The following is a 20497-nucleotide window of genomic DNA, read 5'->3' on the forward strand; positions in this document are numbered from 1 at the left end:
TTACCAAGAAAAAAAAAATTCCTAGGCATAAATTTATTAAGAAATATGTAAAAGCTCTAGGAGAGGGAAACTTTGATACTCCCCCTAAAGTCTACGGAGTATGGTAGTGGAGCATAAACAGACACACAGACCAATACAACAGAAAATTGAGAAATAAATTTAAGTGCACGTGGAAATACAACATAAAAAAGGGTAGCATTTCAAATCAGTAATGGAGAACATGGACCTTCTCAATAATGGGGGAGTCATTTGGAAAAAGGTTGAAGTTGCATTCATATCTCATATCATAGAAAAAAATTCCACACGAATCAGAAATTTAAATGTAAAACAAAATGAAACCATGGGTAAATGTCTTTATAATCTGGAAGAAGGAAAATTCTTTCTTACTGTGACCAAATTCCACCAGCAATAAAAGGTTGATAAATTTGACTACATAAACTGAAAAATAATTTACATGGGAAGGGAAAAAAAGAAAAAACTCATAGAAAGGAGGAAAAATAGAAATAAGCAATAGGGACAAAAATATAATACTGGAGACTGCCTCTAGGAGGTCCATAGTCTCCAAGTAATAGGTGTATAGGAAAGAGAACAAAGATTGTCAGGGTGCCAGGCTCTTAATCTTTGTGTAAACTGTTCCTTTAATAAGGCCTCCACTCAACCCACATTGTTGATATTATGAGTAAGTTCCGTGGGACTCTGTATTCCTACAGCAATTCCTCAGAGTTTGGTCCTAGGACAGTCTGCCCCAGAATGATCTGAAGTGTTTATTAAAAACACTAGTTCACCCTTTCAGTTGTCAGATATTCTCTAAGTAAGCTTTTCCATCTAGGCAGAATAGAATTTGACTTGTCATTTGAATACAGTAAATTATGTTCATTGATCTCAGACATCAATAGGATTTATTACTTTCTATTACTACTATAGTAAGGGTTCTTTAAAATAAAGTTATAAAAACCAAATTTAAAAGAGCCTGAAAGGTTAAGCCCCTCAGCCAAGTCATCAGATTACAGAGAATGGAAATAATACAGAAATTGACATCTAACAGGTAATTCTGAAAGTGTAAGAATGAAGGGTGACAGAAAACTGGCCAAGGCAGGAGGCAACTTTTAAAATCTTCTAGGTGATCAAATATATTGGATGGTTTAAAAATAAAACAAGATAGCGTGGTATACAACAAGATAACCAATGCAAAAATATTTATAACACATTTTATTTGGTTAAAAGGTTAACAGCTTTTGCTTAGTTAAAGGCTGTTAGGTTGAAAGAAGTTCACAAAAACAGCAACATAAGTTATAGGATGACCAAAATGATTTTAGAAGTTTAATATTACAAAATAGCTATTTTATACACATATATGTAAACATAAGAATAAATTAATACTCATGAAAAGGTGGGGGGGAAGCCTTCATCACGCATTTCATCTTTTGGATCCTTGTTATATCCCTGTTTTGACTTGGTATGGTTTGAGAATTCAAAAAAACCAGAATCCATACATTCACCTCATCTTCTCATCTTCCTGCAGAGTAGAAAAAAGGGAAGATGAACAGTATTAACAACTCAAAGCTGATGCTTTTGCTGTGAAGCATGGAGAAGAAAACTCCTGTATCATATATCTGGAATACTCTATGATAGTAGGAATTATAAAATAAGGTTTAAGAAAAACTGACCAACTTAGATTTCACACACTACATGTTTTACTATGTATTTCTTTTTTATTATGAACTTCAGCATACATAGAAGAATATATGAAAATTTACAACTTAAAAACAATAAATAAATGTTGATGTACCTACCACCCAGGTTAAGAAATAAAATATTACCACACCTCAGAAGCCTCCAGTGTGCCCCTTTCTGATCACATCCCTGTCATCCCCCAAGAAGTAATCACTATCCTAAACTGTGTTCATCTCTTCCTTGCTTTTCTTCACAGTAAAGGTGTTTTTTTTTTCAACACCTTTATTCACTTCCAAGTCTCTCCTTCACTGAAACATTAAACATTCTTATTTTACATTCTGTATCTAATTCTGCTATCAGTTGTTTCTGCTAGTACCTTGTTCCCTTGTGTATGTAGTGTTTACTGTGAGCTAACTGTTCATTTCCCTTGGAATTTTATCTGCAGAAAATTTGTTGAGGACTGAGATGAGAGATCTAGAAAATATTTGCATTTCCTTCTAATGGACAACAGGGGGCACTACAAGTCATGGGCTAATACTAAATCCTCAGCTTGAGGTTTTCTGTGACTTCCAGATATTATGAATTCCAGCTGCAATGCATGAGAGTTTGATTTTGGTTATGAATTCTCAGAAGATTTTTTTCCTCCTCAGTTCAGTACCAGAGTTATTTCTTGGGGCTTAAAAAAGCTGGTGGGAAGGTTATTTTTAGTTTGCCTCCTACTGAGAAAGTAGCTCAACTTTATTGAAGGTGATCTACTATTGGACTTTTCATTTTAGCTAAACCCTAGGATATGCCTTCTGTCCCCAGCCCCATAAAGCTGTGAATCCAACACTTAGGTTCACCTAGTTTGGTAAATATGTTCGGGCAAAAGCCAGAGTCCACCTACCTCTCTGGGTTCCTGCTCTCATTCAGTCTCTGATGCGAGCTCTCTTTCTTCTTCTCTTCTAGCTAATAGATATGTTCAAGGGGGTTTTTTGTTTGGCTTTTGTTTTGTTTTTTAATATTTTACCCAGTAATTTTATTTTATTTTTAGTTTGATCATACACCTAGTATATCATGTTGCAAAAAATGGAGCTGTATTTATTCTTTACATTACACATGTTTTTTAGATGACATACATATACATGGTCCCAAATTACAAAGGTATAAATGGTTAGCTATCGAGTAGGTCTCTTTCCCTCCTCTGTACCCCTCTCCAGAGCCAATGATACCACTGCCTTGGGTAATTAGATAGAATTTAATTAATTCTTTAGAAGAGCTACCTATTCTAAATACAGCAAAATGCTGCAATGAAATAGTATTCTATTTTAGTTTAGATCTGTATGCCTATTGGGCATACAGATTATTTGGTAAATGGTTTAGTTGGTAAATTTTTTAAAAGCAAATATCACAATGAACATTAGTATAAATACTAAGAATGATGACAAACCAGCTGCCTTTTTTTTTTCTTTTTGGATGACATCCAGCAGATATATCACAGCTTCTGATAGGTCCCCAGTGAGAAGAGATCCTGAATGAAACTGCTTGCAAAGTATTATAGAATGATCATTTTAGGCACTGAGGATAGGGGTGGCAGAAGTTAACAAGAAGGTAATACAAATATATTTTTTAAAGTCTTTATCTTTTAAGTCCCAAAGCACTGAATATGACAAAGGGGGACATTTTCAATAGTAAAAGTCCTAATCTACAATGTGGATTAATCATGAATATTACTCTATGAGTATATAGTAATTATGATATTTATGTACCAAATAGCAGAGCAACTACCTTTATGAAGCAAAAACTACAGGAGATGCATGGAGACAGATAGGAACACAATAATAAGAGATTTTAATATACAACACTCTCAGTGCAAGATAGGTGAAGTGGGCAAAAAAATGAGAGAGAAGATCTAAAGGATATAGGGGTAAATCTTATGAATATATATCAAACTCTATACTCTGATAAAAGAGGGTACATATTCTTCTCAAGTACTCACAGCATAGTTACAAAAGCAAATCCAACAGCACATTATGAAAAACATATACCATGACCAAGTGAGATTTATTCCAGGAATGCAAATTCAGTTCAATATTAGAAAACCTATTATCATATACCATGTTAATAAATCTAAGGAAATAAAGCATATAAATTTTTCATGGATACTGAAAAAGTCCTTGACATGATGCAACACTCATCCATGATTAAAACACTCAATAGACATTGGGGGACATTTTCTTAATATTATAAATGGTATATACTTACTTTAATACTAAAGTCATTATCTTGTTTAACGGGGAGACAACAGAGTGGAAATACCACTCAAGTCAGGAACAAGGCAAGAATGCCCACTATTCCTATTAATATGTGAAACTGTACTTGAGGTATTAGCCAATGCCATAAAACAAGAGAAATCAATCAGAGGCATATGAATGGGTAAAGAAGTAAAACTAACTCTATTTTCAGATGGTATCATGGTATTCCTCCTCCATTAAGTTTTACTTGAGAGAATCAATGAGACAGATAATAAAAGAAATTTAGTTAAGTAGCAAGTTATAAACTTACACAGAATTCAACACCTTTCATACTCACAAATAAATACTGAGCATGATTTACATGTCCAAGTTACATGTGCATTCGCAACCAAGAAGACTAAATACCTACAAATCAATTTAACAAGAAATGTGTAAAACCCGTTTGAAGAAAATTTTAAAACACTTCTAAAAGTTACAAAAGAAGACTTGAATAAATACAAAGACATCTCCTGTTCTTACATAGCACAACTCAATACAAAGATGTTAGTTCTCCCTAAATTAAGGTATAAATTGAATGCAATTCCAATAAAAATACCAGCAAGCTAGACCAGTCATTTTGAACTCAAAGCAATTTCACCTCCTCTGTGACATTTTGCAACATTTAGAGATATTTTTGATTGTTTTAAGTGGATGGGTGCTACTGACATTTACTGGGTGGAGGGCAGGGATACTGCTAAATATCTTACAATGCACGGAACAGCCTGCCACAACAAAGAAATATCTAGCTCAAAATGTCAATAGTGCTGAGTTTGAGAAACCCTGAGCTTGCCAAGTAAATACTAAAGTTCATATGTTAAAAAAAAATAAAAAAAAAAAAGTTCATACGTAAAAACACCAAAGGAAACAATGGAAAAGAAAAACTATGAGAAGGCAGTAGCCTTACCAGACATTAAAACATCATATACAGCCTCTATACTAGACAGGTAGATCACCGCAATAGAATAAAAAGTCCAGCATTAGACGAACCCCCCCAAATACATACAGAAATTTAGAATATGACATGGTTGACATCTCCAATCTTTGGGATAAAGATGCATTTGTAAATAAATGAATGGTGCAAGTACAGATGGGTAGCCTTTGGAAGAAAGACAAAATTAGATCCATATCTTATACCTCACACTAAAAAAAAATTCTAAATGGACTAGGGATTTATGTAAGAAATAAAACTATAAAAATACTAGAAAAAAATATGATGAATTCCTCTTTAACCATGGTATAGGGAAAGACCTTCTAATATGATTTAAAATTCAAAGAGAATGAAAGATTAAGAAATTTAACTATGTAAAAATAATTTAAAAAACAAAGTCAAAAAATAATTGATAAACTCAAAAAAATACTGGCTACATATACTACAAGGGCTAATATCCCTAATACATAAAAAATTCATCAAAAACTAATGATGTAATGTATGGTGATTAACATAACATAATAAAAAAAAGAAAAAAAAAGAATTCTTAATAACTGGGGGACAAAAAGACCAGAAATACAATGAAAAAATAGAAAAAAGATATGAACAGATTAAAAAATGGTATAAATACCCCCAAGCACGAGGAAAGCTTTTAAATTCACTTAATAGAGAAATGCCAAGTAAAACAACACCAATATACCACTTCTCACTTACCAGAGTGGCAAAAATTTTAAAATACGACAACATATTCTTGTTGATTACAATGTGGGTAAAGGGTGCCACACTCTGCTGGAGGGAATGCAAATTTGTATGAGCCTCTGGAGGGAGGTGTGGCAAGACCTAACAGAACTACATATGTCCTTATTTTTCACCCGGGCAATTCCCTTTTAGGAATTTACTCTGAAGATCCATTTCCAACAATATGAAAAGATATATGCACAATACTACTCAATGTAGTTATTATTTATAATGGTAAAAGATTGGAAACAACCTAAATGTGCATATATAGGAATGTGACTGAATAAAAGGATAGTATATCTATACATAATTATTATCCAGCTGTAAAAAAAAAGGAGGAGGAAAATCTCTACAAATTGATATTGATTTCCAGAATACACTATTAAACAAAAGTAAACAAAGCCCAACAGAATAGCTATGGTATGCTGCCTTTATGTAAAAGGGGGATATACATATATCTGCTTATTTATGCTAAAGAAATACAGGAAGGATAAGCCAGAAACTAAAGAAACTGGTTACCCCCAGGAGGTAGGTGAAAATAGGATAGAAAGAGGGGGTAATGGGAATGGGGTAGCTGGGATAAAAGTAGTTGCTGTTCTCTGCATATACCATTTTGTATAGCTTTGATTTGTATAATCCAAATGTTTCACATACCTCAGAGTAAACAACAAAACCTACCAAGATATAGAAGGAGAAAACAATACAAACAATAACAAATGTACTTAAATGAATTACAAATGAATAACATAACTACTCTGGAAGGGGGTTGGTAAGGAAAGAACTAACCTAAGACAAAAAGAACCATATCTAAATGTTATAATCTAGTTATAGTAAGCATGCTTCTCACAGGGATAGTAGTTAGCAATTCTGAAACTACTTTATGTGTATGCTAGAAATGAACAAACAAATAAATACATTTTAGATAATGAGAGCCAGGCTTCTCACTGATAAAGAAATTATGAATAAGCAAAGTAAAAATGAACTCTGTGGTGTTGAACTGGAATCAGAGGCTATCAATATATAAACTCACGGTTTTTACTTTATATACAGATAGAGAAATATAAAAGTGTGTGTATGTGTGGATTAGTATGCATACATATGTTTCCTAGCTCTGTCTGCTGAGAGGGCCTAACAGCAATGCGCCCTGTGGTGGCCAGACCCTAAGGAGGATCCCTCCCACCACACTCATGATGACGTTCATGCCGTTGTGTAACTGCCTCTTTAAGGAACTGTGACTTGCAACTAACCAATAGAATATGGCAAAGGTGATGGAATGTCTGACTTCTAAGATTGCATTTCATTTTATGATACTCTATCTGCTAAAGGATTTGCCCTAGAGACTCTGCAGCTAGCTTTGAAATAAGTAGCCATTTTGGGAGGCCCATTTGGCCAGGAGCTGAGAGCGGCCTCGAGGAGTTGAGGACAGCTTCTAGCCAACAGCAAGAAGCTGGGGCCCTCAGTCCTCTAACTACAAGGAAATAAATTTGCCAACATTCTGCATGACCTTGAGAGCAGATTCACCTACAGTAGGGCCTCTAGATGAGAACCATCTTGGACAACAACTTAATTACAGTTTCGTGAGACACTAAGTAGAGCACCTAATTTAGTGCTCTAGTCCAGATTCCTGGCCCACAGAAATGGAGAGATAAGAAATGGATGCTGTTTTAGGCTACTAGGTTTATGGTAACATTGCTGTGCAGCAATAGCTAACTAATACCATACACATGGCAAGAATACCTAGGTTTCTAAACAAAATTCTTCAAAAGTACCTGATTTGGGGGCTGGGGCAGGAAAAACACTAAGATAAGCCTGGAACATCTTGTGTCAGAAAGTAAGGAAGTGCTCAAAATATGATGAGGTCTTGCTGAAAGAATACAGAAGGAAGCCACCCTGAAAGAACTCCTAATAGCCCCACTGGAATAATCTGAGCAATGCAATAACTATTGATAGTATTAAATTTTCACTTACAGAATAAGTATCCATAAGTCCATACTGATATAAATCAATCAATCAATCAATAAATAAGGGAAGGAGAGAGGGAGAAAGGACAGCTCTTCCTTACAGAATTCCAGAAGGAAAGAGGGAAACAGAAACCACTATTAGGCAGAAATATAACTGTTGCAGGCAAGGTCCATCAATGGATGCTAAAATCAGTAGGTGAAAGTGGGAGGAAAAATAGGATGCACAGATTCAAAGCATCTCCCCCAGTGTTCATTAACTATAAAGGAAAAGATAGTGATTTATAGATTTATAGTGAAAAAAACCCAGCAAACACCACCTCAATCAAGTGACCAAAGTTAACATTACCGAGACATACTGACATGATAAACCCCTTAAAATGATGCAATGAGAGAAGGACATACCATTTCTGCAGAATTCTTGCCAAAAAAGCTTAACTGCATTGTAATCATGAGAAAACATCAGATAAACCAAACTGAGGGACAGTCTACAAAATAACTGACCAATAGTCTTCAAAAGTGTCAAAGTCATAAAAGGAAAGGAAGGAATGAGAAACTGTTACAGGCTGGAGGAGGCTAAGGAGAAACAAGGTGGGATCCTGGATAGGATTCTAAAACAGTAAAGGGTGTTAATGGACATCTATAGTTTGTTAACAGTATTGTACCAATGCTAATTTTCTAATTTTGATCATTGTACTGTGGATAAGGTGTTAAAATTAGGGAAAGCTGGGGAAGGAACCTCTGGGCTATTTTTATAACTCTTTGATAAGTCTAAAATTAGTTTAAAATAAGAAAGTTTAACTTGCAACTCAATTAAAAAAAAAAAAAAAAGACAACCCAATTGAAAAAAGGGAAAAAGATCTGAATAGACTTTTCTTTTTTTTAATTTAATTTTTTTTTTAAGTAGGCTTCCTGCCAGCGTGAAGTCCAATGGAAGACTTGAACTCACAACCCTGAGATCATGACCTGAGCTGAGATCAAGAGAATTATTATATGATCTCACTCATATGTGGAATTTAAGAAACAAAACAGAGGATCATAGGGGAAGGGAGGGAAAAATAAAACAAGATGAAATCTGAGAGGGAGACAAACCATAAGAGACTCATAACCACAGGAAACAAACTGAGGGTTGCTGGAGGGAAGGGGGTAGGAGGATGGTGTAACTGGGTGATGGACATTACGGAGGGCAAGTGATGTAATGAGCACTGGGTATATAAGAGTGATAAATCACTGAACTCTACCTCTGAAATTAATAATATACTATATGTTAATTAAACTTAAATTAAAAAAAAAACCCCAATAAAAAAAAAATCAAGTGGAGGAAAAAAGAAGAGCAAGGAAATAACTTTGCTATGATTACAACTTCAGATGCGCTTCATCTTAAATTATGCTTGATACTCAATCCACAGTACTTGGAATAATTGCGTTTTAAATTTTTCCCTCTGTCAGAAATGATATTAAGGTGTTGTGGCCCTTTTATATAACGCAATAATTATCTATATAAAATATATATATAATTATATATATATAATATAAAATTATATATAATTATAATTCATAGATAATATTCATATTCATATAGATAATTGCTGTGATCACTATTAATCTAGTTTTGTTAAGAAGTTCCTTTTTTTAAGAGAGATACACAGAAGTGTTTTTGGAATTAAATGACCCAATATTAGGGATTTGCTTTAAAAATACTACAACAAAAAAGGATAGATGAAATAAATAAGGCAAAATACTGATAACAATTGAAGCTGAGGGATGGTGGATAAGAAGGTGGAGTACTATTTTCCCTTTGTTGGGGTATGTTTTATATATTTAAAAAAAATAGACAAATCTCTGTCTGTCTGTCTGTCTATCTATCTATCTGTCTGTCTGTCTCTCTAGCTATCTGACAGAGAGACAGACAAACAGAGCACGGTGGGGGCAGAGGGAGAAGCAGGCTCCCCACTGAGCAGGGATCCCAGGACCTGGGATCATGACCTGAGCCGAAGGTAGGTGCTTAACCAACTGAGCCACCCAGGAGACCCTATTTATTTTAGAGAGAGATATTTTAGAGAGAAAGAGCATGTACACGCATGGGGGTGGGTAGGGCAGAGGGAGAAGGAGAGAGAGAATCTCAAGCAGACTCCCTGCTGAGCATGGAGCCCAACTCGGGGCTTGATCTCACAACCCTGAGATCGTGACCTTAGATAAAATCAAGAGTTGGACGCTTAACTGACTCAGCCACCCAGGCGTCCTGTTTGAAATTTAAAAAAAGAAAGAAAAAGACTATTACTCTTTAAGGCTAAAGAACAAATAAGCTACTTTGAATTCTTCTAGGGAACACAAATGAAGATAACAGACATGGAAATAGTGGTTTGCAAATCATAGGGAACAAAGTTTTTTTTTACAAAGTCTGTTCAAAGAATAAAAAAAGACATTTCTTCAAATCTTACCCAGATCACACTGTGATTATTATATGTCAAAAATATATTGATATTCAGAAATGTTCAAATACTAATTCAGGCAGGAATTTCTTTTAAAGCATATAGTTTATAATATCACACTGAAATCACTTTAATATCACTGAAATACTTACCTTTTGAGATTTGGCTCCTTTAAAGAGAGAGGAGTACACCTTCTTCTTCGGCTTGGTGGCTCTAAAGATGGATTTTCTGACTTATTTTCAGCTTTAGCAGCATTATTTGAAACAAAACTGGTATTTGTCAAGTCCTGTAGTGTTCTACCACCTGCAAAGAATATTATTTTCACAAATATTTATAAACATATGTAAAGAGAAATGGGATATCCTCATATAGAAATAGATATGGGATATTTAGTGGTTTGCAAATTACTGGCAGCAAATTTTTAAACTTAGCAATAATCAAGTTATAATTTTAAATATTACAATAATAGCACTGAAATTATTTGTGAATCAGTTTTTTTCCCCAGCAATGAGAAGAGACTTAAAATTTGAAACAACCTACCAAAGTATACCATAACATTTTTATTCTGAAATCACATATAGGCTGATAAAAATCCTTCACGGGTCAACTCTATTCACAGAATCATACAAATTACTACACATTCATTCAACATTTGTATCAACTGCTTACTCTGTGAAAGGTATCATGAGGAATAGAGAGAAGCAAGATGGCTCACCAGTCCTCTATCATGGACTGTAACTCTAGATTTTTGCACTTCTTTTTAGTATTCCTTTTTCCCGGAGTGGCCTTATCCATCAAAATCCTAGTGTTCTCTAACTTGAAAAGATATCTGTACCCCCATGTTCACAGCAGCATTATGTACAAAAGCCAAGACATAGAAACAACCTAAGTGTCCATCGATGGATGAATGGATAAAGTTGTGTGGGGGGGTGTGCCTATGTTAATATTATATGCATATTACTCAGTTATTAAAAAATGAGGAAATCCTACCATTTGAGATAACACATATGGACCTTGAAGGCATTATGCTAAGTGAAATAAGTCATACACAGAAAAACAAATACTGTAGGATCTCACATCAGGCATTTAAAAAAAAAAAAAAAATCAAAACAAAAAACCAAAACCCAAACCCAGAAAAAGAGATCAGACTTGTGGTTACCAGAGGTGGCAGAGGGTGGAGAGAGGGGGAAAAAGAGGAAGGTAGTCAAAAGGTACAAACTTCCAGTTATAAGATAAATAAGGACTAAGGTTAAGAGGGGGCGCCTGGGTGGCTCAGTTGGTTGAGCATCCAACTCTTGATTTCGGCTCAGGTTGTGATCTCAGAATTGTGAAATCAAGCCCCAAATTGGGCTCCACGTGTGGAGCCTGCTTAGGATTGTCTCTCTCTCTCTCTCTCTCTTTTTAAGATTTTATTTATTTATTTCACAGAGAAAGTCTCTCCCTCTTCCCCTGCTCTTCAACCCCACCCCTCCCTCTCTAAAAAAAAAAAAAAGTTAAGAGAGTAAACCCCAAGAGTTCTTATCACAAGGAGAAAACTTATTTTCTTTTTTCTTTTCTGTTTACTTTATCCATCTGACATGATGGATGTTAGCTGAACCTACTGTGATAACCATTTCATAATACATGTAAATCCAACCATCAAGCTGTATGCCTTGAAGTTATACAGTAATATAAATTATTTCTTAATAAAATGGGGAAAAAAATTCTAGTATTCTGCATACATATATATTCAAATGTGAGTCTCCCAGTAGAAAATTTTGATTGATATGGGAATGTCCAATGTCACAAAATTTCTAATAATGAAGGAACATCCTTAGGATCCAATGTTTAAGGGGAAAAAATGGGATAACTAATGTTATATATAGCATGCCTTCAGATATATATTTTTAAATTCCATAGATTCAACTCTGTATGCACATGCCAAAATGTTGACTGCAGTTCTTTGGGTGATTGTTTTTCCTCCTATTTTCTAATTTTCTACTTTCAATTTTCTGCAATGAGTATTCTTTTAATAACTGGGGGAAAATAAAAAGTAAACACTAAAGATAAAAATCCTACCTATCCTTTACGGCCTAAAATGCTACCTATTTCATGATGTCTTTGCAGGTTCCTCTTGTCCAAACCCCTCCCCATATATCTGTTAGCACATGTGTGCTTTTATTAGAGCATTCACCACATTCACCACCGTATTTCTTATTTGTTATTTTTAGATACATGTATTCTGAGGAAAGGATTTGGTATTACTTTTTTTTTTTTTTTTCAGATTTTATTTATTTGTTAGAGAGAGCGCGCACAAGCAGGAGAGAGGGGAAGCGGCAGGTGGAGGGAAAAGCAGGCTCCCCACTGAGCAAGGAGCCTGATATGGGACTCGATCCCAGGACCCTGGGATCATAACCTGAGCTGAAGGCAGATGCTTAACTGACTGAGCCACCCAGGTGTCCCAGGATTTGGTATTACTTATTTTTTAATCCTCCAAAACACCAAATCAGACAACTTTGTGGTAAAGGCCAAATCTGTTTTTTAGGTTATAAATATCCAAGACACTACTCTGTTATCTTCCTAAAATATTAAACTTTCTTTAAATTCCTTTATATTGTTTCTACAGTTCAGGCTACACAATTAAATACTGTTCCTAACTCCATAAAAATAGCAGTTACAATAGAAAATACTGGTTAAGTGAAAAAAGACAATACTTTCAAAACTTGGTCACTTCAGCTATTGACCTACCTATTCCTGATTTTTGTGTTCTCTGGTTGAATTTCATCCCTTTCATCTTCTCATGTTCTTCATCACTTACTTGAAAGATTGGTGAGCTCTCCATGGCAAAATTTTCTTTTATCATCAGATTTTTACTAGGAGAAATACTCAGAGGTACTGACTCCTCATGCATACTCTTAAAGGAAGAATCTTGTATGTTAGGTGAATATACCTGAGATAAAGATTGAAACACCTCTTTGTAAAAGTCTGGCTTCATTTTGACAACTCTCTCATTTTCTGAATTTTTTTCCTCACCAGCTTGTCCAGATTCAACTGATATTCCCTGGTCAGTGTCAGATATTATCTGCATTACCTTATGGCTATCTGAAGAAGGATAGACGGTCTTTCTTTTCTTTGATTTAGATGCCGTTTTGTTTACTTTTCTGCCCTGGCACTCTCTTTCTTTTACCACTTCCACAAAAGGGATAGCTCTTTTTTCATTCAGAGTTGTGGAGCTTTCCTTCAGATTCTCCTGTAGGTCCCTGTGCTTACCAGGATCAGAATCTGCTTCATTAGTAATATATTTTAAACCTGATTCTAGGGAGACAGACGTCTGTAAAGAATCTGATAACTGTGAAATAGATTTGTTTTTACCTTTTGCAAAAATCTTTGCCTTGCCTGATGATTCTTTCCCATGCTTTTTAACTAGTTTGTAAGGATTTGAAATTTGATCACAATTTTCCTTTTCATTACTATGAATTTCCATAGAGTATCCACTGATGATACCTTGGCATTCAAGTCTTTGTTTAGATATATTTACTTGAAAAGCAAGATCTTTTGTACAGCTTTCTTGATCATGCACATCTTTATCATTATCCCCATATATTTGGTACTTTTCAGAAATTATTTCTGTCTTCCGATTTACTTTCTGCCTAAGTTTCTTATTTATTTTCGATTCATTTTGCTGGGCAGGTTGCGTTTCAGTCACATGCTTTTTCAAACCCAACACATTCTGTGTCTCATAATCATACAAATTTCCATTATTGTGGGTGGAAAGATAAGCTGTTTGTAATTCACTTGTGACTTCTAATTTTTCAGAAATGGTTTCTTTACCTGTTTGGGTTAGGGAAAAGAAGTTACCTTCTTCTGGGTCATACACACCTTTTTTTTTAAACTCATTTACTTGGTTCATTTCCACAATTATTTCTGTCTTCCGACTTACTTTCTGCCTCAGCCTCTTATTTATTTTTGATTCATTTTGCTTTGTAGGTGGCATATCAGTAACATGTTTTTTCACCCCCAAAATGTTTTGAGTCTCATAATGACATAAGTTCCTAACACCTCTGGTGGAAGGATCAGCTACCTGAGACTCATTTGTGTCTTCTAGGTTTTCGGGGATGATTTCTTTTTCCTTTTGCGTTAGAGAATGTAAATTATCTTTTTCTGGGTCATGTATGCCTTTGTCATCATTCTCATATACTTGGTTGATTTTAGAAATTATTTCTGTCTTCCGACACACCTTTTGCCTAAGCTTCTTATCTATTTTTGATTCATTTTGACAAGCAGGTTGCATATCATGGATATACTTTTCTATTCCCAGAACATTTTGAGTTTCATAATCAAATAGGCTTCCACTATCTTTGGTAGAAAGGGCAGGTATTTGGAATTCACTTGGGCCTTTTATATTTTCAGGGATGATTTCTTTATCCTTCTGGGTTAGGAAGAAAGAACTACGCTTTTCTGGGAAATATACATTCTTGTCATTATCTAAATGATTCGCTTCAGAAATTATTTCTGTCTTCCGATTTACTTTCTGCCTAAGATTCTTATGAACTTTTGATTCATTTTGCTGAACAGGGTACACATCAGTGATCTGCTTTTGCAAATCCAACACATTTTGGATCTCATAATCACACAGGTTTCTATTATCAATAGTGGAAAGAGCAGGTTTTTGAAACTCATCTGAAACTTTAAGGTTTCCAGAGATGGCTTCTTTACCCTCATGGGTTTGGAAGGAAAAGTTACCTTTTCCTGGGCCGTGCACATCTTTAGCAGTATCCCCATATGCTTTGTTTGTTTCAGAAATTATTTCTGTCTTCCGATTTACTTTCTGTCTAAGCTTCTCATTTATTTTTGATTCATTCTGCTGAGCAGGCTGCGTATCAGTGACATGCTTTTTCAAATCTGACATATTCTGGGCCTCATAATCACATAAACTTTCATTACCTTTGGTGGAAAGATCAGCTGTTTGAAATTCACTTGTGACTTCTAGGTTTTCAGAAGTGCTTTCTTTATTCTTTTGGTTTGAGAATAAGTTACCTTTTTCTAACTTAGGAATCACAAATGTCTGTCTAGAAGCTTTACTTTTATGATAAGCTAAAGAACTCTGACCCATATCAAATTTACTCTCCTGCTGAAATTTATCTGAACTTTGGGAGAAAGAGTATGCTTCCTCTTGCTCATTTGTTACATGTATTCTTTTCTTTCTTTTATTACACTGTGTATTTTGTCTGTCGTCTTGATCAAAGCCATTATGAAGGGTTACTTTCTTCAGTTTGTTCAACTGAATCAGCTGCTCAGTACTGAAAATAAAATCTGGATCTTCTGAATCCCCTTTGCCATTTAAGACAACTGATCTTTTTTCTGGTCCATTTTCAACCTTTTCGTCAATATTGATATCTGAACTATTTTTAAATTGTCTCTTTGATCTTTCTCTCTTTTTTTCAGAGCTTGAATCTTTCACTTTTCTGAAAGTTTTTATTTCACAATCATTTGATTTTTTATTGTTTTTATTTTTAGTCCCTGTTGAAACTGTAACAATTTTGCTTACTTCACTAGCAGTTAAATCCATGTCAGCATCATACACAGTTTTCTGCAACTGAAAGTCATCACTACCCTCAAATGGATTCATGTACTCTGCAGTAGGTTCACTTGTAGACTCCGATGAGTCAGGAAGGCACTGTATGTTTCCTTGCATTTTAATATTCTTTTCATTAGTATGATCATTTATTTCATTATTCCAATTTAATTCTGGACTTGAAATGTGTTGTTGATCTAAGTCTGTCCCATGAGAACTGTCAACAGAAGGATTATTTTTTTCCTGAGATGATTCATGTTTTTTCCTTTCCGTTACTTTACTGAGAGATGGTTTCTCCTTTCCGGGGCTGATTGACTGGGCATTTTTCATCTCACTCATTGGAGAACTCATGGAATTTTGGTCTGAATGGAAATGACTTTCTATAAAATAAAGGGAAAGAAAATTCGGAAATAAGTAATGACAAGGAATTTGTTATTTTAAACAAATAAGATTAAAAATCAAGCTGTTTCACAGAAAGGATTCTGGCAATTTGTTCTGTTCAGACACTTAGAAAGAATCTACGCTGATAAAAATAAAGTAGAATGATCAATGTATTCAGACATTTTACATGTGTATCTATGGAAAATATATACTAAGAATTCACTCTGCCTTGGCCCCAACAGTAGAGTATAGCTGACAGTAGAGCCATTAACATATATTTCTAAGTGGGAGAAGGCCAGCAACTGAACCCAAATAACAGTGATGACTCTGATAAGGATTACTATCAAAAGGCTATCAGTAGGCAGCTAAAGTTTATATAAAATTATATATACACACATAAATTTTTATAAAGGAAAAACAATTCTAAGCTCTAAATGAAATGTACTTATGGCTCCATAATCCAAGCTGCAAATCTATGATAAATACATCAGCCAGACTCCCCTGAAGGATTATTATTTTAGAAATAACCACGTAAATAAAACATAAGTGTCATCATTTTCTCTGGCTCAACCATTATCCAGGCTCAAGTTTTTGCTTTGGCTATAGATTTTGTGACATAAAATCTATTTAGGCCCCCAATTTTTTTGTCTATGAAAAGAAGATGAAACTAAATAAATATATGGTATTTTTCAATTTGTAAGCTAATAAGATAACAAGAAAAGCTCTTTAGGTGTACTCATTTCTAAATACTGCTCGCAGAATAACAGCATTAGACCACTGTGGACCAGACATTTGTCAGCATGTTTACTTAAAAATTAAATTTTTTAACAGCAGTTTTAAATAGTGGAAGTTAGCAAGTCTATAACATAAGAGATCTAACTTATTAACTGTTTATACACCATGGGCCTCAAGAAAAAATCTGATGAATGTAACTTTTTAATACTAATATTCAAAACTAATTTTAAAAATTTCACCTTTGGGAAGGATATCAACAATAGAAAAAATATCCCAGAATCATCTAAACCACACATATCGTGATTATTTTCTCTAAGAAATAACAATTCCAAGTTATACTGACTTGATAAAGGTTGTCTTGTTGATACTGAAGAGGGAATATCAGGTGATATCTTTGATATAACATTGTCATCATCTTTATCTTTATCATCATCATCATCATCATCATTTGAAGTTAATGGAACCCTAAAGGCAAGTGGAAATGAATGAGGAATTTTGTATTTTACAAAAATTATTAGGAAATTACATGGATAGTTCTTTTTATATTCCATTTATTTAAGATCTAACTACAGGGCGCCTGGGTGGCTCAGTCGTTAAGCGTCTGCCTTCGGCTCAGGTCATGATCCCAGGGTCCTGGGATCGAGTCCCATATCGGGCTCCCTGCTCGGCGGGAAGCCTGCTTCTCCCTCTCCCACTCCCCCTGCTTGTGTTCCTGCTCTCGCTATCTCTCTCTCTCTGTCAAATAAATAAATAAAATCTTTAAAAAAAAAAAAAAATCTAACTACAAACCCACTCTGGTATCTTTTTATGTTCAATGAAGACAATTATAGGTAGGAAAGAGATAGTTTCTAATAGTTTAGAACCTGAAATAAAACAGGAATGCTTCTTACCCCCATTTCCCCAGTGGCCTCAAAAAGATATAACTGATATAATCACTGGTTGGGCCATTAGGATAATAATACTAATAAAATGAATTAACTTCAAACATACTTATAAATACTCATATATAGTACTTATACCTTTCTTACAATTAATTTTATGGAATACCAAAACTGTCTCTAGTTTGAAACAAGTACAATTGTATGTAAAGTTATGTGTGAAGTAAAGTTTGCTATGTTTACAAAAGGCATACATGTAAACTAAAGCCATATTCTTGGAGTAGGTAAATCTATTTGGTGGGTGGGTGGGGGGATGGACACAGAAACCCACAGAAATAATTAAACTGACCTTGAATTCAAAGAATGAGGGTTAATATCCCTCAATGATAAAGATTTTGCCCTGAATGTCAAACATATCACAGATACTTAAAAATTATTGATAATGATAACAATAACTATTGACAAATATTTGTTAAAAATTTAAAGGCAACTATTAGTAGAATAGCCATTGGGAGGAAATTTCTATGTCACTTGAAGAAACAGTTAACAAAAATAAACAGATAGGAGAGAGATTCTGCTTCTGATAATGGACAAAGAGCTATTTTTGAATCAGCCCTATCAAACATAATGATGATAAATTCTGGATAAAATATTTTTAAATTACCTGAAGTAACTGGAGAGTAAACAAAAAGCAAGTAAATAATAAAGGGGTGTTAACACTTAAAAAAAGGTGAGTTTACAACCTCAGCCATGCCACATTTTTAAAAAGTTAGAAATCAATATTCTTACTGATTTAAGGTAAGAGTTAAGGACAATTAAAACAGCTGCAAAAGTGTGTTTGATGGGGGGAAATAACAGGAGAGGTAGAGAGGGGAGTCCCAAATTTTGTGTGTAAACTCCCCTGCACCCCCCCCGCCCCACCCGCAAGTCTCTGGCTAACCCATAGATCATATATATGTGAGGAAGATTCCAACCAGCCCAGCTAAGGATAAAAGAACCAAAAGGAGATTTCATATGTTGCCCCCTACAGGGAAATAATAAGTTTGAGTTCAGATAAGGTAACTGCCTACTAAAATAAAAACATCAGGGGTGCCTGGGTGGTTTAGGTCATGATCTCAGGGTACTGGGATCAAGCCCCGCATTGGGCTCCCTGCACAGCAGGGAGTCTGCTTCTCCCTCTCTCTCTGCCCCTCTCCCTGCTTGTGTGCTCTCTTTCTCACTCTCTCTCAAATAAATAAAATCTTTAAATAATAAATAAATAAAATAAAAACATCAAACTTGTTGGAGGAACACACCTGAATCCAGACATTCTACAACATTCACTCACAGTATCCAGGATACAATCCAATATTATTCAAAATATAAAGTGTTAGGAAAAAGTGTTCAAACTCAAAAGAAAAAGATAACCAATAGAGAATGCTCCTGATATAAAATGCTCATGAAAATATGCTCAATATGAAAATATTGAGCATGAAAGTATTCTCAATATCATTAATCATCAGGGAAATCCAAATCAAAACCACAGTGAAATACCACTTCATACCAACTAGATGACTATCATCAAAGGATAGATCATAACAAGTGTTGGTGAGGATGCAAAGAAACTAGGACCTAATACTTTGCTGATGGAAATGTAAAACAATGCAGCAGCTTTGTAAAACGGTTTGGCGGTTCCTCCCAAAGTTAAACATACAGTTTTATGACTCAGCAATTCTACTTGTAGGCATAAACTGAAAACTATGTCCACACAAAAGCTTTTACATGAATGTTCAAAGCACCATTGCTCATAATAGCCAAAAAGTAAAATAGCCAAATGTTCATTACCTGATGAATGGATAAACAAAATATGGTATATGCAAACAACAGAAAATTATTCAGTCATAAAAAGGAATGAATACTAATACATGCTATAAAATGGATGAAACTTGAAAATGTTATGCTCTGTGAAGGAAGCCATACAGAAAAGGCCACTTATTGTGTGATTCCATCCATATGGAATGTCCAAAATAGGCAAATCCATAGAGACAGAAAGCAGATTAATGATTGCCAGGGGATGCAGAAGAGGAGAAGGGAAGTGACTGTGAATGAATATAGGCTTTCTTTCTGAAGTGATGGAAATATTCTGGAATTAGTGGTGAGGATTGCACAATTTTGTGAATATATTGAAATCCACTGTACACTTTAAAAGGATGCGCTTCATGTTATGACAAACTTTGTTATGTGAATTATACCTCAAATTTAAAAAATAAGTGGAAGAAAGGAAATAAAGAGCAGAAACCAATGAAATATGAAATGGAAGAAAAATTGACAATACTATAGCCAGCTTGATAAATTAAAAAAAAAGGAGATACAAATTACCAATATCAGGGATGAGAGAAAGAACCCCACTACAGATGTCACAGGCATTGAAAGAATAATAACAGCATATTATAAACAACTTTATATACCAATAAATATGACTGCCTAGATGAAATGGATGATTTTCTGGAAAAACAAGTATTTTCTAAATTGATTGAAAAGAAACAATCTGAAAAGCCCCATATTTATTTAAGAAATCAAATTAATAATTAAAAACTCAGGCCCAAATTACTTCTCATTAATTCTTTCAAACACATGAGGAAGAAATACCAGTTGCACAAACTCTTTCATAAAATGGATAAAGAGGGAATACTTCTTATCTTGTTTTACAAAGCCAGCACAACTCTTATTAAAACTCATCAAAGAGGGGTGCCTGAGTGGCTCAGTCGGTTGGGCATCTGCCTTCAGCTCAGGTCATGTTCCCAGGGACCTGGTATGGAGTCCCGCGTTGGGCTCCCTGCTCAGCTGGGAGTCTCCCTCTGCCCCTCCCTCCCACTCATGCACACACACTTTCTGTCTCACAAAAATAAATAAAATCTTAAAAAAAAAAAACCTCATCAAAATATGGTAAGATTATAGACCAATATC

At 34.7% G+C, this 20497-nt stretch overlaps 1 protein-coding gene across 2 annotated transcripts in view; it reads right to left on the bottom strand.

Annotated features, from left to right (window-relative positions):
• Window positions 1–610: 610 nt before the first annotated feature.
• The window catches only part of SGO2 (shugoshin 2), a 41376-nt gene continuing 21489 nt past the window's right edge, over window positions 611–20497 (bottom strand). For both annotated transcript variants that reach the window (XM_035007435.1, XM_035007437.1), the window contains exons 6-9: window positions 17017–17138; window positions 12731–15937; window positions 10156–10306; window positions 611–1516 (exon numbers count right to left, since the gene is read on the bottom strand). In XM_035007435.1, the coding sequence (XP_034863326.1) occupies window positions 1501–1516; window positions 10156–10306; window positions 12731–15937; window positions 17017–17138 (3496 nt within the window). In that variant the 3' untranslated portion in view covers window positions 611–1500. The remainder of the gene's footprint in view (window positions 1517–10155; window positions 10307–12730; window positions 15938–17016; window positions 17139–20497) is intronic.

This window comes from Mirounga leonina, unplaced genomic scaffold (assembly GCF_011800145.1).
Source record: "Mirounga leonina isolate KUSES-001 unplaced genomic scaffold, KU_Mleo_1.0 Mir_151, whole genome shotgun sequence".
Taxonomy (NCBI): domain Eukaryota; kingdom Metazoa; phylum Chordata; class Mammalia; order Carnivora; family Phocidae; genus Mirounga; species Mirounga leonina.